Raw genomic sequence first — 24,595 nt, 5'->3', positions numbered from 1 at the left:
ACTCTGCTGTGATTAGGCTGCACCTCGAGAACTGTGTTCAGTTTTAGGCCCCTCACTACAAGGACATCAAGGCCCTGGAGCATGTTCAGAGTCGGGCTACAAAGCTGGTGAAGGGTCTGGAGCACAAGTCCTGTGAGGAGCAGCTGAGGGAACTGGGGTTGTTTACTCTGGAGAAGAGGAGGCTTAGGGGAGACCTTAGCATGCACTACAACTATCTCTAAGGAGGTTATAGGAGAATGGGGATTGGTCTCTTCTCCCAAGCAACAGCGAGAGAACAAGAGGAAATAGCCTCAAAGTTGTGCAGGGGAGGTTTGGGTTGTATATTAGTAAAAATTCTTCACTGAAGGGATTGTGAGGCATTGGAGTAGGCTGCCCAGGGAAGTAACTGAGTCTTCATCCCTGGAGGTATTCAAAAGATGTGTTGTATAGGGACGTGGTTTTGTAGTAGACTTGTCACTGCTAGATTAATGGTTGGACTTGATGATCTTAGAGTTCTTTTCCAAACTTTTCAAAGAACCAATGGCAGAAGTGAAATATTTGAGAAAGAATGACTTTATTTATATATTGTATTATTCAGGAAAAAAAAAGAAAAAGAAAAAGCTGAAAACGATTCTATGGTAGAAAATCCTCCACACCAAAGTGAAGTACATTCTGGTAATTCAGTGACTGCAGAGAAAATTAACTCCATCCCAACCAGACCCAGCAGACCCTTGCTTTTCAGTATTATTCTGTATATAAGGCAAATACAAACAAATTAACTAAAACATTTTGACTTTAGTGTCTCGCATCTAACATAATTTCATCAAAATATCTGAAGAGTTATTTCATTTTATTCATTCCATTTTAAAAGTGCACATTTTTGTGTTTTAGAAGAACATTTACAATATTTTAAACAGTAGGGTGTTTGCTAACAGAAGTTTCTCAGTTCTCAACATCTCAGATAAACAGAGCAATAATTTTAATTTTCTTTTCACTATTAAATTACTAGATAAGAACTTCTCTAACAAGTATTTCAGCTGAAATCTGGGGGCTGAAATGCTGTGTAAACCTTTCCCTTCAATGTCTTTTGCTCATCATCTTGATAGTGTAACCAAAGATACAAAGGAATTTAAGTTTCTCTGCACTAAAAAGACTTTATACACAATAATTCACATTCCTTTTGAGTTTCAAATCTGTTTCTGTTGCCTCCACAGCCCCCATACCAGAACCAAGTACACGTTTTCTGCTCTTTGTTGTAGTACCACTTCAGATCATAATTCTGACATTCTCCGCTATCTTGAGGCAGGTCACATGCATCTGGAAAAGGCAAATAAGAGAGAGTTTTAATGAAAGGTTCCACACTGTCATTGCAATTTCAGGGAAAATAATGTTCAGCACAAATTAGCAGTTGAGAGAGGTAGTCAGTGTTCAAAGTCTTAAAAGGAGTCGCTAAGTATCCACACACAAACCTACAGTGTCAGTGTGGCCAGAGGTGCCACTTATGATCAATTTGATAAGAAGGAATGTCTGAAACTAGATTTTCAGAGGCAAAAACAGAAGAACTGCTAGAAGGTGTTTAGTCTTCTCACATGGACAATTACCAACATTGTTGTAAAATAATTATACCCATTCTATAAAGCACGGGCAAACAAAGTTAGCACAAACCACTCTTGAAACTTTTCTGAATGTCCCTCTGCTTTACACCAGTAGCCTTCAGTAAAATTTCACAGTTGAACATACGCAGATGGTTAAATTATCCATAAGAGTCCCTTAGCCAAATCACAGAGCAATACAGAGTTGAACTGTATAAATGAGCCAAAAAGTAGGTGAAAGTTGCACACTTTGTAGCAATCTGGTATTAGGTGAGTACAGATCACTACAAAGCACATTTCTCGAAAAGCAAATTCTCACACTGTGCTACATATTTTTAGAAGTAAATTGTTGGGTCACTAATTACAAATCAGGATTGAGAACTGCAGTTCACACCTCTCCTGTAAGTGCCTTATGTCACTGCTCCCATGAGTGCAATGAGCCTGACTGCTTCGTCACAGGAAACACTTCATTTGCAAAGTGAAAACAGTAATGTATCTTCATTATTAATGGAGAGCAGTGATCCAATAATGTAGACAGGTAGTTAGGCCATGGGACCAATTCTGTCTGTGCAGAGCAAGCCAGTCATGCACTGTGGATGTCTGGGATTTCAGAGGTATGTTAGCTCTTCATTAAAAGATCCATTGTTTAAAAAGTTTTGCAAAAGCACTAGCCATCTCATTCGGGATGGGGCTACCAGACGTTCTGCAGAATCCTTTTTGACCAGAAAGATGTAAAACAGAGGGATGGGAGCTGTATTAATGAGCAACAACTCCCAAAGTTATGCAGACACCATTGGATTTTTCCACAGTAATTATTTCCAAGTACAGTCTACACAATAGAAACACTTAAAGGATGTTGTTGGATGTTGTTAAAAGGATGTTGGTAAGAAAACTGATCTCACAATCAGATTCACCTTTCAGCCTTTAATTACAATCTCTTACTGTACAGATCTGGACCAAATACAGACATGGCAACAAAAAAGTTTGGAAAATGTAATTAATGGAAATGCTTCATACTGAGTAAATATTCAACCAAGTCCTTCACAATTTAGGGTCTTTCTACAGAATTCAAAGAGAGTTTTGTACTCTAAAATCATACCATAAACACTATAGTCAGCTCCAGTTTCCAGTGTTGCCTCTAGGTTTTCCTTTTTCTCCTGAGCTCCTCTATACTCTTGTGGTTTTTCTCCTTTAGCATCTTCCTCTGTGAAATACTCCATCTCAGAATGATATTCCGTTTCTGGAACCATGTATACAGGTTCTGTGCTAATCTCTCTAACTGTTTCCAGGACTCTACTTTCCGTTGTTTCAACGTCTTTTAAATAGCCACTGTAATCAGTTTCATCAGTTTTGGGAAAAGGCATCCTGTGAAGGAGGGAGGGGGGAAAAAAAACAACAAAGAAAACAAAAATTAAAAAAATGTTTAAGCACCAGTACAGCTATTAAAACTACACATGGCTCATTCCTTCTGAATATTGCAAGATTTTTTTTTTTCTGTCAAAGATGATTTGACTATATCTAGTAATCCAAAGGGAGATTTTATGTTTGGAGATAATTGTAAATATATCATTTAATCCCATACCCATACAACAGGTTTAATAGGCAGTTCCAAACCTTTCAATGACAGGCACTCGCTCTCCAGCATCACCTCGATCTAATCTTTCACACTCTTCTTGAAGTTCAGGAGGAGGATAAGCGTTAATTTGTTCTGTGGGGAAAGAATATGTGCCACAGGTAAATTTTAAATTCCTCTAAACCCTAGTAGGTTTAATGGAATGGAATGGAAAGGAAAGGAAATGTTTAGTCTGAAGAAGAGGAGGCTCAGGGGAGACCTTATTGATCTCTGCAACTGCCTGAAAGGAAGGTGTGGGGAGCTGAGTGGCGGCCTCTTCTCACAGATAACCAGTGACAGGACTAGAGAGAATGGCCTCAAGTTGTGCCAGGGGAGGTTCAGGTTGGAAATGAGGAGACATTTCTTCTCAGAAAGAGCAGTCAGGCATTGGGATGGGTTGCCCGGGGGGGTGGTGGTGTCACTGTCCCTGGGGGTGTTCAAGGAAAGGTTGGACGTGGTGCTTAGGGACATGGTTTAGTGGTGACATTGGTGCTAGGGGGATGGTTGGACCAGGTGATCTTGGAGGTCTTTTCCAGCCTTAATAATTTTGTGATTCTAGTGTCCAGCATCTGCTGCAAACTATAGATGAAAGACAGACTAGCTAGGTTATGACTAGAAAGAATGATAGTGCATACACTGACTACTTTTTTCTACACAGCATTTCCGCATTCTTTCTGTAACTTATGCAAACACCATTGCATACTACTTACGTTGTAGCAGGTTTAGAAATGCCCGGCTAAACCTCTGCGCATATGCCATCTCAGATGTAGAAACCCTGCCCAATGTCAGTAAGTGCTGATCTGTGGGGAAGCTTGACAGTTCTATCAGCTCATTGTCATTTACATTACTGCCAAGTGCAAGAGTGAACACTGTAAATCCTTTGCACTTGACTCCGAGTGAAATATCTTTCAGCTTCTCTCTGTCCCATGTGCTTGTTTTGCTTCCAATTATTACAAATATAACTCTGTGTCTTCTTTGTCTGGGATTTTTAAAAAATACATTTTCAACTGTCCACTGTAGGGCAGAGGCAATGGCTGATGGCCCTTCCAGTTGGCGAACAGACTCCTGGATATGGTTCTTCATCAAATTTTTATTACTGTATGTTCCTAGATTGAACTCCAAGGCCACAGGGGTTTTTCTTCTGTTAGGCAGGAAGCCCCTGGGAGCCTGTTGTACCAATGCCACTCTGATGCCTCCACGTGATTCACTTGGCTGTGAGGCAATATCAAACTGATCTAGCATGTCGCTCACAAAGTCTTTGGCTCTCTGAAAGTCTTCACTGGTGATGCTGTGAGAGCTGTCCACAACGTAAGCAATATCCATATCCATCTGAAGAGGTAGAGAAACGGGCGCTTCACATGGCGTACTGGGCTTGCATTTATCTAGAGAAGAAGAGCCAATATCCAGCAAACTATTTGGCAACATAGCAAAAACAATAGTTTAGAAAAAGACATTTTTGAATCCTATTTATCTACTTTTTCTTATTTTTTTTTTAATTAAAAAAAATCAGTTTAGCAATCAGAAATCTTGTTGTTCTTATTAATAAAAACGGATGAATTTTGTTAAATAAGGTTTTGAGATACTACGGGAAATTACTCAAGTATGACATCAAAAAGTGTTCATGAGGTAAAAACAGGTCAGAGTTCCCCTGAGAATTTTTCTATCAAAAACTAAACATGGCAAAGGACACTGGAGCAAAATTCTATGTTTTACATCAGACCACTGTTCAACATTCCGAAATGTTATCATCATTTCGCAATCTCTCTCCACCTCAAAATACAGAATTTATAGTATACGAACATGTTTTCCTAGAACTATGACATTATTTCAAGCGCATTTCTGTTATAATTAAATAGCAATTGGATAGCAATTAAATAGCTTTTGTGGTATTGAGACTCTAATTCTTACTATTCATATTGCCCAGAAGAATTATTTTATTCAAAAACATAGGATATGTCATTGAAAGTGTAAAAAGACCAATACAACAGCTGGAATATGTAAAACGTCTTACCAAAGCAAAGTACACAATATATGATGCTGTCCAAATTCTCATTCTGTTGTCTTTCCCAAACAAATAATTGAAATCTTCCAGTATTATCAGTCTAGGTTTTAAAGCAGACATAAAAGTAATGTTAAAATGTATATACAGCAAACACAGATCACGTTTTCTCTTTGTTCTTAATTCTTAGTATCATTACTACAATAGATTTTGTCCCTAACTGGGTGGTTTCACTGCTATTGTAATACTGAACAGGTACACAGAAGGCTTCAGTTGCCACCTGGAGCATTACTATCTGCCCTGGAGCATTACAAGAAGATCTCCATGCTCCTAAAGATTTAGTACCATGCAGTACATAGATTGCTAAACCTTTGCAACTCCTAAGGACAATCAACTGGTATCAATGCTTTTATTAGCCAGTTTAAGACAGTCATAATAGATCATTCAAAGCTAGCTCAAATATTTCTGAATGGTGTTGAACTTAACTCCTATGTACACATTAATTTTATACTTTGCCTTTCTACTCTTCATAGAATCTAGATTAGGTAGGGATTCAACTTTTATTCTCTGTACGCATAAGGTGACCCATATCTTGATTAGGGTGGCTGTGTGCTACTATACTACAAATGAGGGGAAAAATGAGACATCATGTGATTGCAAGTTAATGGAAGAAAATGAATGAAAGAAAAATTTCAATTCCTGTCATAAAATCTTTTCTGTGCAGGTCACCATAGCCTCCCCTTGACAATGAAGAGCGTATATTCTGGCCTGAGTAACACAGTCTTTCAAAAAATAATGTGGGAGGAGGCATCTTTATAGATGTCAGTGGAAATCTCAGCACAGGCAAAACATACTATCACTTTTTGCCAGTGAAAGCCCATAACCTTTGTTCTTTTCTTAGTAGGTTGCTACAGAGAAAAAAGACATGATTTTCTGTCTCAGCTCTTTTTGAGAAAGAAAAATCCTCCTTAGTGAAAATGCTTTCTTGGGAGATAAACTTCTAGCATTAGAACAACAAATGTTTTGCCTGTGACCAACTGAAGAAATATATATTCTCCAGCAGAAAAAAAGTTCATCACACAAAGGCTTGAGGAATCCTGAAGATGCTTCACCAGCATCTTACCATTTCACTGACCATCCAACCCCATCTAGATATGATTCAAGAGAAAATATACTTCCTTGTCGATTAAGCTAAATAAAAATGGCTGTATGATAGCATCTCATTGCAGGAAGTATAACCTTCTATTTATTTCTGGGGGAAGTTTAAAATGCTGAGTCTAACTGTTCTTCCAGCCAATGGGAAATATGGATTAACTGGAAAACGTGGGTGTTCTTTTTCTAATCTTTTCTACTCTTAAAACTGACTTACAGAAAATTGGCACCTTTGTAAGTAACACGTTATATGCATTCAGATTCATAATCTGCTTGTACTAATAAAACAAAATAATGATGTTTGCTCTTATTTAACCAGTGAAGCAGCCCAGGGAATAATTTTCCTTCTCATATGCCAACTGAATTCTTTCATTCAGATTAATTAACAGTCAAACAAATATGTGAATTGTCTAATAGATAAAAGGCTACATGAGAAAAATTGCAATACAAAATATTAAAGGACTGACTTAGATGCTACTAAATCACAATTTAGCCTCCAACTCTTACATTTTTCATTACATGTAACACAATTTCCTTCTATAAGGATGATCCAATTTTTTATAGTCAATCTACTTACTGAAAAGGCACGTTTCACATTTGGCACTTCACTGAAGGCAATAACCACTGGAGTGATATCCAAGGCACTCAACTCCAGTACAGCTGTGTTGATAACCATATCATTCTGAGATGGACCATTGGCAAAAAATATAGCAATTTTTCTTGTGAGGATACCCTGACGAACCCGTTTGAAGACATTTCTTGCAACAAATCTCATGGCTGCCCCAATATTACGTTTGCCAGTGGATCTCTCCAGTGGTATTTTCTGGACTGCTTGGACCAGCAAGTCGTTTCTTTTGAATTCTGAGAAACGGATGAGATAACGCGTGTTGGTATTGTAAGAAACAATGGAGACACGAGCGCCTGTTGGGCAATTGCTTTCACTGATCTTAATGCTCTTCAGCAATGACATAGCAATGTTTCTCATTCTTTCAAATGCAGCTGGAGTAACATCTTCAGACATATCAAAGGCAAACACCACTTCAGTTGGATAAGCTGGACATGTGCCTGTATCTTGAAACAAAACATTTGTGTCAAAGTATTTCCACAACTCAAATTTTGTTAGTATTTTTCAAGTCTATGAAGAATGGGCATGCAGATGCCTGATGGGCTTACCTGATGAGCAAGCTGGAATGAAGAGATGGAGAGGAGATCAATTATTTTGGAATCACATTCATGAAAATAGAGACATATTCACTCACTTTAAGGAGCCTGATCTAAAACTCAGACAAGTATCAGAAACCATCACAAGGGACAACACTTCTCTTCAACAAATACTCAAAACAGTGCAATTTGACTGGGTTAGATTTAAAGAGGTTGTTCTAGGTTGAGAGAGAATGAATACTTCCAAACAGGAGGACAGATGATATAAAAATATTCTCTTCTCTGAGAAGTCACCAAAGGGGGATTGGCACAATGCCAAATAATTTAATTGTAAATGAAGAGAAGAGAAATTTGTTACGATTTTTGTAATTACAAGGTAGGAAAAACAAGCAGAAAGTATAAATCTGCTTTACATACCTGCTGAAAAATTCTGACAATTAAAAGCTACTAGTCAACATTAACCCAAGCCCTGATACAAACAGTTTACAGGGCTTCCAGTGGAGGCTTTTTCTTTTAAGGGTGACTAGGTGGAGTCAGAGTAAAAGAATATGCTCCCTACTTACGGCAGTTTTTTCGTGAAAAATTCACAAGATCACAAGGCTGCAGGAGCAAAAAGAAAAAGCAATTAACAGCAAATCCTAGACCATCCCAGACCGGGAATCTTACTTCTAGTTTGAGTTGAAGGTCAGATCTAAGCTGCTGAACTTGGACTTGGAGTCCAGATTCATACATTCCAGTTCCTCTCTATTTCAAATTGTACAGGGACTTTGTCCCTGGTGCCTGATGCAGAAATTAATTTTTTTTTTTTTTTTTTTTTTTTTCCAGACATGCTCTGTTGGCATTTAGCCACAATTTGGAGTATGAAACAACTATTTAGCCATTCTTTATTTTGTGTAATAATCATACCTAGGAGGTCACTGAGCAATGACACTTCCAAAGGAAAATGAGCAGCAACTTGCAGAGGAAGAGGGAGGTCTGTGAAGAAGGAGTGGACTTGTCCTCCCCTCCTTGGAAGGCAGAATATACCTGCAGTAGTATTGCCTGCACCTAGTTGTCCATGCAAGGGTTAGATGAAGCCTTTGCTTAGGAATGTTCATCCTATATGGGTTAGGATTCTGAAGAAATCCTGCCCTGCTATTCCCAGTTAAAATAGCTATTGCTGAGGAAATGTCTTTCTTTACAACAGGGTGAGAAATAACCCTAAACCTGAGCTGGTGTTTAAACTGATGTGAATAGGGTAACAAATAAAGGAGTATTAATGGCCCAAAAGTTTGTAAATAGTGTAAATCCATCTGCGTATTTTTTTCTTTATTTGCCAAACAGAAGGACTGGCCATACTCACTGTACTCTGACCAGTATTTGAGAAGGATACTGTTTTCTAACAATTAAATGTGCTCATTGCATTCAGTGCATACAAATAGATGATGACTAAAACTTAGTTCCATGTACAATGCAGTTATCTGTGAGGTAATTACTTACTTCCATAAAAATGGAGCCTCTTGGTCCCTTCGCACCCTGAAATAAATTAAATACAGATCCAGAAAATCAGACTCTGATAACATATTTCCATCTGTGACTCTGTAGGCCAAAGAAAATGCAGGCATACAGTGTTTCCCCAATAATCATTTGCTGATTTGAAATATGAGGAGACAAAATTGCACAGCATGGATTTCTCTGACCTGTTTCTGAAAGAGTTGCAGACCACTAGTCTGACTTTTCTCAGCACATTTTCCTTCCAGTTCTTTTAAATATTCACTACCTGTTGCTCTTGAGGATCTCCGTTCTTGTGCCCCCAGGTTAATTAAGTATTGTTTATCATATGAAACACTATCAAATATTCCATTAATCTAATCACAAATTTAAGATCAATCTAAGAGCAATTTATTACTATTATTTTTTAATAAAAGTACATTACCATAGGTCCTGGTGGCCCTCTGTCCCCTGGATCTCCCACGGAACCTGGTCTTCCAGCATTACCCTGTAAATAGAAACAAAAGTTTTATTCTTTATAATCCCACATTCAAGTGTAGAATTTCAGCACAGAAAAACCTCTAAAACTGCACTGTGAGCTGGAAACACTCAGGACATATGGGCTTTACTTACAGAACTCTTCATAAAATTTAACAGATTTATCATTCTTACCCTTCTACCCCTAACTCCTTTGGGTCCTTTAGCTCCTGGAATACCCGGGTTTCCATCTTCTCCCTAAAAATTAATGAAATCTAGAACTTTATATGAAGGGAGAAAACAGACAGATTTCAAATGAGAACAGAGTAAAACAAGAAATAATGAGAGCAAGCATGTCCATTTAATCATACCTCTGGACCAGGATACCCTATGAATCCAGGTTCTCCCTGCCAGAAGAAAGAAAATAAGACTTCATAAGAATCTAGAACTTTGTGATCTGCTTAGCATTTGATTTCTTTAAACCAAAAAGAATTTCAAAATTATTCTTGGTGTTCCAGCCCATTCAAGTAGCAGCGGCGACTCTCAGATGACTTCTTTTTAGATTAACAACTTTTTCACATGAAGCAAGAGCATTGTAAATCATTCCAACAGTTTCCGAATTTTCAACAATCCCATTTCTCAAAAAAAGTGTTTTAACAAAAATTATTTATGACTCCTAGTAAAATACAGCAGAAATCTTATTCAGTGATCATCACTAAAACAAAATATTCAAAGCAGTGTTTAAAAGCAGTTTCGGAATGTTGTACATTCCATACTGAGCAGTGATAACATATTATTGGCATATTAGAAGCCACTTCATTAATTGTTTTGGGTTACTTCAGTTCTTGGCATACTCTTTAACTGTGCATCAAAAATGAGAACTGTCAGGAAGACTGATCAGAAGGGAAGCATATCTTTCCTTGACATTAGAGTAACTAGCAGAATTCACACTACTTATGTATGTCCTTGTTTTAAGAGTTCTTTCCTATGAAACTAGACTTGGTTGCCAAACATCACAAAGCAATCAAGGTTTGCCCAGCAGATTTTTATCACATGACTTTATCTTATTATTTCTGGAAAGTTACATGCACATAGATCCCCCATTATAAATAAGAGTGTAATTTAACTTGTGTACCTCTGTGATTTATAGCAACATTAAGCCTATGCACTTAGCTATTAGGGGAAAACCCATTCTTTCTGGATCATCATACTGGGCTGAATTATTTTTATTTTATTTTTAGTTTTTTAATCTAAGCCCTGCCAAACCTTGGGCAAAAATATCAGTGTTTAAGAAGGGCTTTAAGTCAATCCTTAAAAACAATGAATAACAACAAGGAGATTTAGCAGAAACCTTTTCTCCTTGCTTGTAACAGGGAGGATCTTCCCTGAAATAAACAAGTACTCCTCCTTATTTTATTTGAAGAGATTAAAAGAACCAGTCTTTTATATAACATATGTGTAACCTGTGAGAATCTCCCATTAAAGGAAATTGTTGGGCCTAAGAAGGCAAGAAAACAGATTTATTTTATTTATTTATTTATTTATTTTTTGCATAGCAAGAAGTATCGAGAGTTGTTTTTATAATAAGCCATTTGAGAAAAACAAGAGATCATCAGTTGGAGAGCCTCCTGGAAAGCCTTTCATACCTTTTCTGCAGCTTCTGCAGCATTATTTTTCTCCCACAAAAAGATCAGAGAGTGAAACAGATGGACCTCCAGTGAATCCACTGGTTTGCTTCTGTTTCCCAAACAAGAGGAAACAACTCAGTTGAAAACAAGAGTGGCTAGTCAAGCAGACTGGAGCAGGGAGAAAGCACTGGGTACTCCAAAAAAGTTCAACTTACACCCCCATATTCATACACACCAAGGAAAGGGTGAGTGGATCTCAAAAGAGCAGCTCCTTCCCATTCTTTTTCATGTGTTACCATCATAAGTCACCACTTGTTCAGAATGGGAGCATAATTCTCTCTCCAGTCTTCAGTGATCACCAGAGTCAACCTGTGTTTGTATCAAACCACATTCCTAAACTCCCATGAAACAGAGTTGGAGGTCACAGCCACATTTGTTTCAGTTTCAGATAACCCTTTTCAGAATTTCTCACAAGGATGGATATGGGAAAGCTAAACCTTTTCCTGAACCTCAGGAGCACATTGTGGCCACATCTTACATCCCCCTTGAATCAACTTTGATGGTCCCATTAAAAGTGACCTTGTGCAATGGAGACTGAGAGACATTCTGACTCCCAACACTTACCTTTGCTCCTTTGCTCCCTACAGGACCATCCACGTGTCTGCCATCCATGCCCTGCAAAGGTTGAATATAATCAGTAAGCTTTTAATAAAGGATTGGATTTATATCCATGCCCATTTTGGAAAAGAGACCTCCCATTACAGTGCTGTGTCCAGGTTGCTGATACTGACAAAGTAGGACAAGCTATCATGACACCTTCTAAATGATGGCAAAATCCATACAGAGAAAAAAGGGATTAAGGCCATTCTCCCCTGTGTGACATACCTCTAGCATATTCTCTTTAGTGCATATAGAGGACTTGAGTGAAAAGATATTATCTCTAGACAACAAGGAATCTGGTTTCCATAAGGAAACTGAGAACCAAATGTGAAATTATTTTAACTGTGTCAAACAGTGAAAATAGAATAAACTGAACTGATCCAGCTGAATGAATATTAAATTACAGGGGTCCAGAACTAGGGCAGAAATACTCACTCGTACACCTCTCTGTCCAGTTGGTCCCAGAGGACCTTTCTTTCCAGGATCACCAGGTTCACCCTGTCATAATTGAAATGTAACAAACATTATTTTGGCTCATTCAGGAGAACTTGTTTCTGAAATGTAAACATGTCTGCTAGATTGAAATGTGCTTATACTTTTTACAGGCTACGTGATGCAGATTAAAACACTGTGTTACAGATGATATTTGAGAGAAGGTTTCTTGGGTATGTAACTGGAAAGTACTGGGCAAATCAGAAGACAATGAGAAAACCTCATGGGCTTTCCTCAAAAAACCTCCCATTGTTACACAGAACTTCCTATTGGCAAGAGTGTTTTCTAGGAAAATTTATATTAACGTAGGCGGGACATATCTTGGAATTTTACCAGCATGAAAGCATCTGATGGTAGCAGAGGATATTTCTCAGGAAGGCTATTTTCTTTTCTTTCATTCCTTTTTTTTTTTTTTTTTTTTTTTTGGTTTTCACTTTCTTATTGAACAAGAACCCCAGATGTAAAGAGCACAGAACCAGACTCTGACTCTGAGTGATTCCAGTAAAAAACAGTTAATATGGTAGCTACAGCAAAAGACAGGGTGATTACATCCAGTGTTTCAGTGTTTCTTCCTAACTTTGTCACTGCGTCTTTTCACACAGCAACTCTTTTCACAGCAGCACTCTGACATTCTGACACCTCTCTGTACTGAACGTAATAATTCTTCAAAAAGACTAAAAAGGCTTTGTTAACTGGTATTCGTTATGCCTTCTAGATGCAGAAATACAACAACACCTAACATCACGTATTTTTATTTAATAGTCTCCTGTATCAATGCACATTAATTACAGGAAAGCAAGGGATAACATTTATTACAAGTAATTGAGCCATAATATATGTGGACCATGCATTCAGGATAAGCCTTTATGTTGAGAAGAACTAAATTAATTAATTCCTTTATAATAGCCATCCTAACAGTCAGGGGTCTTTGAACTGGCTAGGAATCTTCGGAACAAAAAGGTTAAAATGAACAGCTATGCTTCATTAACTGGTACTTATTTTCAATAGGTTGGAAGGAGTTTAAGAATCTTAAAACAAGCTCAAGGGTCGCCACTGCCATACCCCTACTACAGCTTGTGAGAAGCCAGGTCCCATCAAGAACCATGATCACAACAGCAATTAGAACAGCTGTTATGCTGACTAATAGCTTCGTAGTGTAGCTCTGACACTGGTAAGTGACCTTGAACATATTGCTTGCCTTCCCATGCAATCTAAAAATTCTTACAAAACTTAACAATTTTTACATATTCCACATCAACAACACAAGTGTTAGTTAATGCTTTTTCAGTCAGATTCTTAAATGACGCACTCATATTGCTGCGATCACATGCTTTAAAAATGTTTACCTTTGCTCCTTTTGCACCTAGCTTTCCAGCAGAGCCAGGCAGACCTGCGGGACCTGGACTACCCTGTAATCAGAAATATCAGTAAAATGGTATACGATGAAGAATTCAAGGCTTCATTACACTCAAGGTTCATTCACTGCCACTTTAAATTATTGTAGAATCAATATACACACTAGAACATAAACAGACTTTGCCAAAGCTTTTGAGGACCACAGTAAGTTATGGATCAAGCTATCATTCAAGTTATTTCCTGGTGTCTGTGTGACTACTCTAAAATTTCCAAAATGTTATTAAGTATGATATAAATATTTTCCATCTACATAGCTATTACAAGTATGACAGTGAAAGCACAAGCAATATGAATATATATATATATATACACACACACACACGTATAAATGGGTACATAAACTTGAACATGACTAAAGTAGATATCCAAAACTGACATAGTCAGATGTTCTAATGCTGAGTTATACTGGTTTAATTCCAGAATAAGAGCCCCAAAATCAACAGCGTCACACAAATGCAAGAAAGATCAGCAGTCAGTGCTCAATAGTTAAAACCTCATCATACCTTAGCATTAAATCTTACAGGTCATATTTTAATGAAACCACTGACAAGCTGAGTATCTAACTATGCCCTCAACTCATCCAGTGTACATCTGGACCTGTAGGTGCTGCAAGCCATGGTGTTATTCCTGATACTATGGAACTGAGAAAGGAATCTAAAGCTAACTCTGAAGTTCTCTTCCTATTCACCCACCTAAACTTATTTCTCGAGATTTGTAGCCTCATATGACCATCAGTTTGCTCAAGAAATATACTGAAAAATCTTCAGTTTCTTTGCTCTTTTACATTTGTTAAAAACTCTTTAGAAAAATAACACAAACATTGAAAAATGAAAAGCCCTAAGGTGTGCAGCAAGGATATATTATTTATTTAAGGCTAACCTGAAGGCCTGGCATGCCCTGTGGTCCTGGAAGTCCTTTGATCCCTTGTAGTCCTTTTGGGCCCTGACATAAACAGGCATTGAAAGAAAAGTCAGTTCAGTGTTCACAGCCTTTCAACGAAGATTAGTTCACTGCAATGAGCAGAATTCAAGGGCCTGTTTTGCAAGCCTCAATGCACAGGTGAAACTTCTGGCTGTTTGTTTGTAGGAATTAGGTGAAGCAGCTGAGAAGGTCACTGCCTGAGGGCTATACTCAGAGAGCCTCTATGGTGTCTATGAAACCAATAATGCATTACACAACACACTACTAGGTCTGCTTTCTCCAGATGCTGATATTATCAGTGGATGGAGAATATTAAAGCTGGAATCTACAATAAGCATTCTACCACTATGGTTCTCTTTAAAATAACTCCACAAACACTATTTTTTTTTTTTTTAACAGAAGGATTTTCTCATTGTTTTTGTCAGTAAGTATATCATTTTCACAATTCCAACACATTTTGGAAATAGAGTACATTCAAAAATGCAATGAAATTATGTACTTATTACTAGCAATTTCTAATGAAAATCTTCATTTTGAAGATCTGCTTGACATTATCCTGGAAGCTGGAGACATCTTGACTAAATTATTTATTCTGGCTACTCATTTTCCTCTTGATTTCACTAGAAGACTCATTTGCATAAACAGAAAGAGAAACTTGGCCCATTTAATTCCTCAGGGCCACAGAGATCTGCCAAGGATTTTTCCTCATAATATTCACTAGTTGAAGAAAACAAGGAGTTCCAAAAGAAAAACAAAAGATTAAGACTGACAACTCATTTTCTCCACAGCGAACACGTAGACCATCTCTAAAGTTCTTTTAGCTACCTGTGGGCCTTTAAAACCAGGATTTCCTGGGTAACCTGCTTCCCCCAGATCTCCTTCTCCACCCTGCCAGAACAAAAGCAAACATTAAAAACAGAAAGGGGGGAGGGGGTAAGAAAAGAAATTAACACCTGCCATATGCATATCAACAGGTAATCATTTCATGTCTGCACAGAGTATTAGCTGACAGAATGTTTTCCAGAGTTTCCAAGCAGTTTTCAATCTGCTTCAACTTCCAGTTAAGAAAACTCAGTTGAAAAGCAAAAGAATTTATTTTTTTTTTTTTGGTATACGGTGTGTGATGAACTCTTGAGGTACAGAGCAAAATGTCAGTTCCATTTGCTTCACATTTTACACCACAGTCTCAGAAATATTCCTGCATTTCTGTAGCCTTTCCATTCATTCCTCATCTTTAGCAAGTCTTTCCTCTACTTGTGTTCCCAAATTCGCCTTAAAATAAAAGAGACTGTCCTTTTATTTCAACAAAAGCTGTCTTTCTCTTTCCCAGTTCTAAATCTTTCAAGCCAGGAGTGCCCCTAATACATTCACCCGAGGCTGTCTTGGCTTGAAATAGACTTTTTGTTGCTGAATACTTGTGTCTTGGATCACACTGAAATTTTTCCTGTAAAGAGGAACAAATGCTCAGGCTGGACATGTAAACAGGCAGCAGCAGGGTTAGCCACTCACCTCTGGACCTGGAGGGCCTATCCAACCTTTTGCTCCCTAAGAAGGAATGGCATGAGATTACATCCAGAACACCAAGCAATGTGAAACAACAACTTATAATTAAGTAAATACATTCAACTTACAGAGACCAGAGACTATTTCCAAAGAAATAAAAATCCCGTTTGTTTAAGGTAAAAATGAAAAAAAAAGAATGGATTTGGGACAGAAATCCTTACACAAGTATTACCCTCATCAAAGAAAAGGCCCTTAGTGAGTGAAGAGGGAAGACATCTCAACAGAATTCTGGAAAACATCTTCCCAGTCAGTGGCTCCTTGGCTAAAATAAAAAGAGCCATCTCCTCTACCTCTGAGCTAAAAGGTTTGCACTACTTCCTTCTGCACACTGTTCATAAGCACTAGTGAACATGATTGTTAAACTTAACACCACTAGCAACCTTCAGAATGCTTCTGCAGCTTGGATGAAAAGCGATCACAATCTTATACATTAGCATTAGGAACCTTTCTAACAGACTAGAAGAGGTGATTTCACAGGTTCCAGTCCCCAGTGGATGAAAAAGAGCAGCAGGCATATGGAACTTACTGTCACAGGGTGGAAGGAGGGATAAAAATATCTATGGCAAAATTACCAGGCTATTAAGCCTCACAGAAAAGTCTGCACTGAATTTAAGGCTTGCAATTTCACATGAATCAGACCTGAAATTAATTTTATAGCAAATTCCTGATTAAAAAACAAACAACAAAAACAAACAAAACAACAACAAAAACCAGTACAATGCACATAAGATAGTAAATTTGAAGCCAAGTATATTGAACTATGAAAATTGTAGAAGATTTATGTTCCCTCTCATTGCAGGAGTTTGACGTGTGGGATAAAAGGAAGAAGAGAAAAATTGGTTGTCTGAATGGGAACCCCACTGCATCTTAGATCAGTTATTTTCAACATGTATTGATTACTGTTCTTACAGGAAGGCCTTTATGACCCTGCTCTCCTTGGAGTCCACGTGGTCCCGGTTCTCCCTACAAAACAAAGTAAAGAACAAGCATTTTAAATACTGTTTCTTTTTTCTTGTAATTACATATTTTTATTTTTCTGATCCTTGTTTTATTCTTCTCCTAAGTAATTTCACTTCAATCAGTGAAAACGCTAAACGCTGACTTGTTTTCTGCAAACAATTCCTGATCATCAATTATAAATGAGACAGACTATGCTTGTTTTGAATTTCAAACCATCATCCACCATCAACTACAGATACTTCCCTACTACTTATTTTTGCTTATTGTTCTAAGTTAAGTGTGACAGTCAATAGTCTGTGCTCTTGTGTTAGACTTACTTTCTTGCACTATGGCTCAAAAACCTAGTAAAAATTCAGACATCACTTTATCTGCACATAACCAAGTTCTTATGTTCTACAGGTCAAAATGGAATTTATCCATCACCACAAGAAAACAGCAGTTACATAGTAAAGTGGGTACAGCATGGTGATATCCAACACATTTTTCCCAGTAAGATTTTTTTTTTAAATTCCTGCAACTCATAACCAGGAATCTATCTGATGATATAAGATTGAGCTAGAATGATACATTTATACTAAATTCATATCTTCCCTTAGCTCAAGCCCAGTTTGATGGTGTATTCCATGAGAATATTACCACAGTCTTCATTAACTGTTTTTTAAAGCTTTTTTTTTTTTTTAAATAAAAAAATAAAACAAAACCCAACATCATGTGCATTTTAAAGCTTTCTGTGTTGCATACATACACTGAAGGCAAACTGCAACATGAAAAAAAAAAAAAGAGCTGCTTTGTCAATGGACAGCCAATACAGCTTGGCAATTATCCAAACTGTTGCTCTTAATGCAGAATTACTTGCTTACCTGCCATGCTGAGTTTCCCTTTTCACCCTTAGGACCACGAACATTATTGTTAATCCCAGGATCTCCCTGGAAAAGCAAAGCAGAAAGTTCAGCATATTCAGTGACTATACCTTTGTTACTCTAACTACAGGCACAAGATATGGAAATAAGATTAATGACATTTATCTTTGCAGCCAAAAAGGAATATAGATGTTATTCTGAATGAACACACTTGCAAGAACAGTATATAAGCACTTCTGCAAAGTCCACAGATTTCTTCTGCAAAGAGGTAAAAATAAATATTTCCAATGGGCAACAAAGCAAACCTTGAAAATGTGAAGCTGTTCTGGTTGTTTGGGTATTGTTAACTGAATTAAGATCACACCTAGTCACCAATTCTCATATGGGATCATGCTAGAATGGAGTTTCATTTAGCCACTTAATGCTAGACACATATGAAATCCCAATCCCTCAAAGAGGCCAAGTTACCATGGCACCTGATTTCTTTTAAAAGCTTTAGAAGACAGGAGTCATCACATAATCCTTGACTCTTTAGAACGAAGATCTTTGGAATACGTATACGACAGTTGTGATACAAGAAGATAACATCTCCACTGAAATTTTAGCCCTCAGAGTCTGCATATATATAGGGAGCTCTAAAGCATGCATAGAAGAAATGTCAGCATGAAAAAGTAATTTGCCTTTGCATCATTATAAATTTATAACAAAGGATCAGTTCACTTGGGTTTTAAGTGATAGAGAAATCCCTCTATTAGGTGAGAACCACAAGGTAGGACTAAACAGCTCCAAAAGGAGTTATTTGTCCATGGTAAAAAGAAATAAATAAAACAAAAATGCAAGGAACAAGTTGGAGACCTGAAGCTTAAACATCTACTTCCAAGCAACGCATCAAAACACACAAGTCCATCTGCATCTGAAGAGCAGATGGAGTACGCCATACTCTTTGGAAAGTATTGCACCATCTAGGATCATGAAAAACTCTTCAAATAACTTATATCTCAGGCAGCTCCTTCAGAAAATACAGGCACAAATCAGTGCAACCTAACAAAAATGAAGAAATACACTTACATGATCCCCTCTTAGACCAGGTTGTCCTCGTTCACCTGGTTCTCCTCTGGGGCCTTTTCTGCCCTAAAGTTATAAAAAGAGTACAAACAATTCTGGTGTGGGTAGAGACAGTATCTGTGGTAGAGAGAAGCCAGACAAGATAACACATATCTGTTTAAATCAGTGGAGCTACACTGATTTGCAGCAGAGGCCTCATCATGTATGAGAACAGGCAGCTATATATATTAGATATTATATTAGAGAAAAAATCACAGGCATTACACTTCAGAAAGACATTTTTGTAAAATCTTGTTGCTATAAATGATACTTCACCCGTATTCCAGGGCTGCCTTTCTCTCCAGAAAGCCCAGGAGGTCCTTTGTCTCCCTAGACTCAGAAAGAGGGAAGAAAGAAATTATAAAAAATAATGAATGTTCTTTCCAATAAATGCGGTTCACAAATTCTGTTTGACAGGATCCAACTTCTATCAGACATGCAACTCCAAACACTAAGCTGATTTTCTGTTCAGATTTAAAGCCCATTCAAAGAGGCAGAAATCTGTGCTTTTGAATCTTGAAATGGATTCAAACTAGGTTCAAAATTAGGTTTTTAATTGAACTACATGTTTGAAGCATAGCTTACCTGCTCTCCATCAATGCCATCTAGTCCACTGTCGCCGTGTTCACCCTATAGCAATAAGCAAAAAGCCATCATATTAGCATCAGTTCACTTGTGTCCTTGATTGAGGAAAGAGGTGTTGACCCTGCTTTTGGATACTTGAAAAAGAATAGTTTTTTTTAATGGCTAGCAGGAATAATTAAGAATAATAACTAGGAACTAATAATTAAGAATTTTAAAAGAATTATTAACTTCTAAAAGAGTTCATAGTTAAGAACAGTTAATAAGAACAATTGTTAAAACTACAGATCTTATCCAGGATTTAAATTGTGCTTTGCTGTATGCTAGTTTTTCACAACTGCAGCACCTTCAAAAACTAGGTATATTCTGAAATACAACTACCTTAGATGTCTGAATTGTTGGTTTGTTTTTAAAACTCATTTTATTACTGTGAATGGTGTAATGAAAAGCTAAAAGGAATAATCATGATAAGAACAATTATAGAAAATATATCTTAGGCTTTGGGACATTTTAAAAAAAAAATCATTGTTTTGGCAATGTAATGCTTGTTTCCATCAGGATCAGTCCTGACATCTGTGGTATAAAATAGTATTATTCAAAACGTTAACACCTCCAAAACTACTGAAGGCACTATTTGCCAAGGTGTTCATGGAATCAATGAAGCAGCTGTACAATTAGCACAAGACTAATTGTAGTCTTGCATAGCAAGCTTGAGAGGACAACACTATAAATACAAGTAAGAGGGCTGCTTCTGGCTGAGCTAAGAAAAGAGATTAAAGAAAAAGTTGGTCTCTCTTGCCTTTTGTGCCACATAAAGAGCAACCCTGTTCCCATGCAAACAAGCCCTGCTCTTCTTTTCCCTTTGCAGAAATCAATCACCACATTGCAGCCATTTATGGAAGTCATTTTCTCATAAAAATACCTACTCAAACCTGAGGGAGTTAGTGATGTTAACTTGCTCTGGAAATAAAGAATGAAGCTGCTGAGTAGAGTTACAGCTGTCAGAACCTCCCTTCATTTATGCATCCTCCACAATTTTTCAGATCTGGCCATGCAATATATTCATTTTTAAAGATATTTTGAAGTGTTTCCCTCTTTCATTGCTGGATATAAGAAAAGAATTAACTGTGATGTTCTTATTTTTACTAATAAATGAAATTTGCTGAGGCCACAGTCATTTTACTACCTGAGAGCTGAAAAAGTATTCAACAAATCACTGAATGTGACACAACAGCATGCTCTAAATGTCAGCTAAACCAACTGGAGCCTCAGTCTGACAGAGTCTACAGATGCAATAGTTTTGTACGTTTTGTTGTTAAATTGAATTTTCAAAACCACCAAGGTAAAGTTCCTGAGAAAAAGTGTTACTCATTTTTAACAGTTTTAAATGTACTACAAGAAAAATCAAGTGGCTGTACCTTCTGGCAAAATTAACATCATAAACAAAAATTTCTTGAATAAGTATTCAGCAAGCCTTGACTCTTGAATCCAAGACTCTTGCTCAAGTCTTATTTTCTCCCTCACCCATTTCCTACCTCAGACAGCCTGATCTAAACTTCATTGTGTTAAATATTCTGTATTGCCTTTTTTTTTTTCAAATAGTTGTACTAAAATGTCTTGCAGACTTCAATAAACATCTTCAGCCTTACTGAGCTAACAGTATTGAATTCATTTTTTTATATGCTGAAAGTTTAATATTTTTATTTGAAATAAAAAGTGGATTTGATGACACAACATACTGAAATATTCACATTTTTATTAGATTTCAGTAGGGTTTTTGCTCCTGGTAAACCAATTCCGACTGTACAATTCAAGTTGAACAAATCAAAATCATCAGTAAGTACTCTCCCTTCTCTATAATGAGATGTTTCAGATACTTAAAGGAGGACAAATTATTTTGAATATAAATGGAATAGGAAAGAAAAATACGTAGGAGGATTTAAAAAGTCAGTTGAGAGCAGTACTTTAAACAGAGCTAAGGTATCAAAAAACACACTCAGAACTTCCTCACGCATGCAGATTCTCAGGATGGAAGTAAATGTTTTCCAAGTCTCTGAGGCTCCTAAATCTTTTCTAGGAGTGTTTTTGTCATGAAAGCATGTCATAAAATTTAAATTCCATTTAAACTGCTCTAGCTTGGAAACTAATACTGCCATTCTGATCACTGTCTTCCAGAATTCACTTTTTATTAACAAATTGGTAACAATCTCTCTTTGATGAACAGGTATATTTGAAAGGTTAAATAAGTAGACTTGCAATATCAGTGAGTGACAAAAATAGCTGAAAAGAAGTTTGGATATTGAAAAAGTGTCAATAATGACTGAAAAATACTGCTTAAATCCGCAATAAGTATCGGGCAGTCTTCTCCCCTCCCCTTTCTTCTCTGCTTCCTCAGCATTTAGAATATGAAATTCAGCCAATCTGAATTACTCCCTTGACAGATGACTAAAATAAGAAGTAAATTCCTTTCTTGTCAATTAGAGTAAATCAATTATGACTGCAACCGTCCTAAACTCTCAATACAAATAAGACTTAACATCTCATACTTAAATCCACTCTTATACAATCATGTCAATAGTATATTAAATATTCTAAGGTTTTTATGCTATTCCTTCCTTGCTTTCGTGTTTATCTTACAAAGTAATAATGAATTAAAATTAAGCAGAGCACAGTTGTCCTGAAATAAAATTGATTACACATGAAAACACATACCTGACTTCCCCGATAACCTCTGTAGCCCTGAAATTGAAAATAAACATGAATGAAATTTAGTGACAATATTTTATTTTTATCTTTTAAATCAAGCTTCAGAAGCAGGACACAATTTTGCTATGCAGAGGCCTGATGGGCTCAGTATTTGTAACCCCTATTGAAAACCATCCCCCTCCTACCACACAGGGGATTGACCCCCTTCCTTTATGAAGATGGTAAAGACTTCATTTTCATTCTCTTTCTGTAAAGCTTAGGAGTTTTACCTGCAGCCAATCTGGAGCTTGTGATAGTAAAGACATTGGCAATTATTGAGTCAGCAAAATCCCATTCCATTTGACCAGACTTTGAATACGCAAAGAACCTCTCAAAAAGTTCTTTTGAGACAGCAAAAATTGCCTGTTCTTACAGCTGGAGGTCTTGCTCTCCATCTGTACCTCAGGAAGACAGCACAGTACAAAAAACAGTTCAGTGGAAAACAAGATTAGGAAATGCTTCCAAGTAACATACTTGCCTTAAGGCCTCTGGCACCTGTACATCCCCTGTCTCCTCGAGTTCCATTGATACCAATTGGACCTCTGCCCCCCTTAAGAAGCAAAAGGGAATGTTAAAATTCATCCATACGAAGATTGTTACCAGTGATAACATAAAATTGTGTATCTTAAATATTTCTGTGGAAATTTTCTCTAGAAATTAGTTACAACCAGTGATTTCCAAAGAAATTGTTAAACCACCATCCCAATGAAGTTTCTGGATAAACTTAGATGACAGCTGCTTTTCTCCATTACTGTCCTCCTCTTAACAGAGGGTTGGCTTAGGTAGTTTCACCAAAGGCAAATTCAGGCTGACTAATCTACTGTGAGAATTGGAACTACTCCAATGCAGACTTTACAATTAGGTGCAGATAGAAATCCTTGGCTTGTTCTTGGCTTGCAGGCTTCTGACCCGTAGTTAGGAGTGATATTTATGTAATGGGTGCAGTGCTGTAAACCTAGTTCTGTGCTTTTAGTGCTAAGGAAGTTACTTATTCTTCATGGGATTTACTTTTTGACAGCGAAAGAAGAAATACTCCTAGGGGACTGGACTTTGGCATATGCACATTATGCTGAATTCTATGAAAGGAACATGCACACTGCAACACACTGCACACAACACACTGCAAATGATTTAGAGCGTCACCAAAACACTAAAAAAATTAATTTTGTTACCCAGTTATAAGATACTCAGTCATGCTAAGAAGGGAAGAGATGGCTCTGAGATTATCACACAATCTGGGTAGAGTCTGTCACAGAAAATGATCATATAAATTACTCAAAAATATACCACATAAGATGCTGTTGTATGTTTCTTTCTAACTGGTTCCGTTCTTACATAAAAAGCTATTAGTTATTATGGTGAAGTACAGATACATAGAGAATTAAGTCCATACATTTACCTTAAGATGCATTTTGCTTAAATACATTTTAGGTTATTATTGATGATGCTGTGTGAATGAGTAAATGCAGACAGATTTAGGCACCAACAAACATGATTGCAGCAGGAAAGAGTGTTTACTTACAATCCCACCTTCCTCGCCAGGATGACCAGGAATTCCTCTGTAACCCGTACTTCCCTGAAAAAATGGGAACATACAAGATAATAAACTATTCTCCAAGAACATGGGTTCATTAGTATTGGATTAATCTGCACATGCAGATAGAAAACATTTATTGGAAACTAGATCTGGTTATGCTGGAGAGGGCAGGCTTCTCCACTTGCAGTTATACAGCCACTCTGCACAATTCCAGAATACTTCACGTGGTTGTGGGAAAAAAACCCACAGTGTAACAATGTCCAATATAAGAGTTCAGTATACCATTTCATGAAACTGCTTAATGAATTAACAAACCCAGTGGGTTTTTGATCAAACTAAGTATCTTTCTTTGTCATTTTGACATGGAAATATTATACAGTAATGAAATTCTAAGGTGAAATGAAAAATATAAGGAAGTATATATATATTGCAACTTTGTATTTGAAGTGATGCAAGCCTCATATCCTCAGGTTAAAAAAAAAAAAAAATCTCTCAGGGAAATTAGAACAGACAGAATTTCTAGGAATGAAAATGAACAAGAATGAGACAAATTTGTGCTGCAAGAACATGCTTTTAAAATTGTAAATTGTGCAACCCAAGGCATCATGCCTGTCTACCTGCAGTACAATTACATGTGCATTCTGAATACTGCTTTGTCTGAGCACTATAATCCAGACATTTCAAT

General features: G+C 37.1%; 1 protein-coding gene across 2 annotated transcripts in view; it reads right to left on the bottom strand.

Moving 5' to 3' along the window:
* Nucleotides 1-557: 557 nt before the first annotated feature.
* The window catches only part of COL6A6 (collagen type VI alpha 6 chain), a 47,957-nt gene continuing 23,919 nt past the window's right edge, over nucleotides 558-24,595 (bottom strand). For both annotated transcript variants that reach the window (XM_032181619.1, XM_032181618.1), the window contains 26 exons: nucleotides 23,896-23,949; nucleotides 22,852-22,923; nucleotides 22,341-22,367; nucleotides 19,632-19,676; nucleotides 19,323-19,376; nucleotides 19,011-19,073; nucleotides 17,943-18,008; nucleotides 17,032-17,085; nucleotides 16,069-16,104; nucleotides 15,385-15,447; nucleotides 14,518-14,580; nucleotides 13,569-13,631; nucleotides 12,166-12,228; nucleotides 11,695-11,745; nucleotides 9,814-9,849; nucleotides 9,638-9,700; nucleotides 9,411-9,473; nucleotides 8,975-9,010; nucleotides 8,059-8,095; nucleotides 7,508-7,519; nucleotides 6,912-7,405; nucleotides 5,195-5,285; nucleotides 3,894-4,565; nucleotides 3,186-3,279; nucleotides 2,671-2,936; nucleotides 558-1,296 (listed from right to left, as the gene is read on the bottom strand). In XM_032181619.1, the coding sequence (XP_032037510.1) occupies nucleotides 1,124-1,296; nucleotides 2,671-2,936; nucleotides 3,186-3,279; nucleotides 3,894-4,565; nucleotides 5,195-5,285; nucleotides 6,912-7,405; nucleotides 7,508-7,519; nucleotides 8,059-8,095; nucleotides 8,975-9,010; nucleotides 9,411-9,473; nucleotides 9,638-9,700; nucleotides 9,814-9,849; nucleotides 11,695-11,745; nucleotides 12,166-12,228; nucleotides 13,569-13,631; nucleotides 14,518-14,580; nucleotides 15,385-15,447; nucleotides 16,069-16,104; nucleotides 17,032-17,085; nucleotides 17,943-18,008; nucleotides 19,011-19,073; nucleotides 19,323-19,376; nucleotides 19,632-19,676; nucleotides 22,341-22,367; nucleotides 22,852-22,923; nucleotides 23,896-23,949 (2,811 nt within the window). In that variant the 3' untranslated portion in view covers nucleotides 558-1,123. The remainder of the gene's footprint in view (nucleotides 1,297-2,670; nucleotides 2,937-3,185; nucleotides 3,280-3,893; nucleotides 4,566-5,194; nucleotides 5,286-6,911; nucleotides 7,406-7,507; nucleotides 7,520-8,058; nucleotides 8,096-8,974; nucleotides 9,011-9,410; nucleotides 9,474-9,637; nucleotides 9,701-9,813; nucleotides 9,850-11,694; nucleotides 11,746-12,165; nucleotides 12,229-13,568; nucleotides 13,632-14,517; nucleotides 14,581-15,384; nucleotides 15,448-16,068; nucleotides 16,105-17,031; nucleotides 17,086-17,942; nucleotides 18,009-19,010; nucleotides 19,074-19,322; nucleotides 19,377-19,631; nucleotides 19,677-22,340; nucleotides 22,368-22,851; nucleotides 22,924-23,895; nucleotides 23,950-24,595) is intronic.

Source organism: Aythya fuligula, chromosome 2 (genome assembly GCF_009819795.1).
Source record: "Aythya fuligula isolate bAytFul2 chromosome 2, bAytFul2.pri, whole genome shotgun sequence".
NCBI lineage: Eukaryota > Metazoa > Chordata > Aves > Anseriformes > Anatidae > Aythya > Aythya fuligula.
This window is presented reverse-complemented; position numbering and strand designations above follow the sequence as displayed.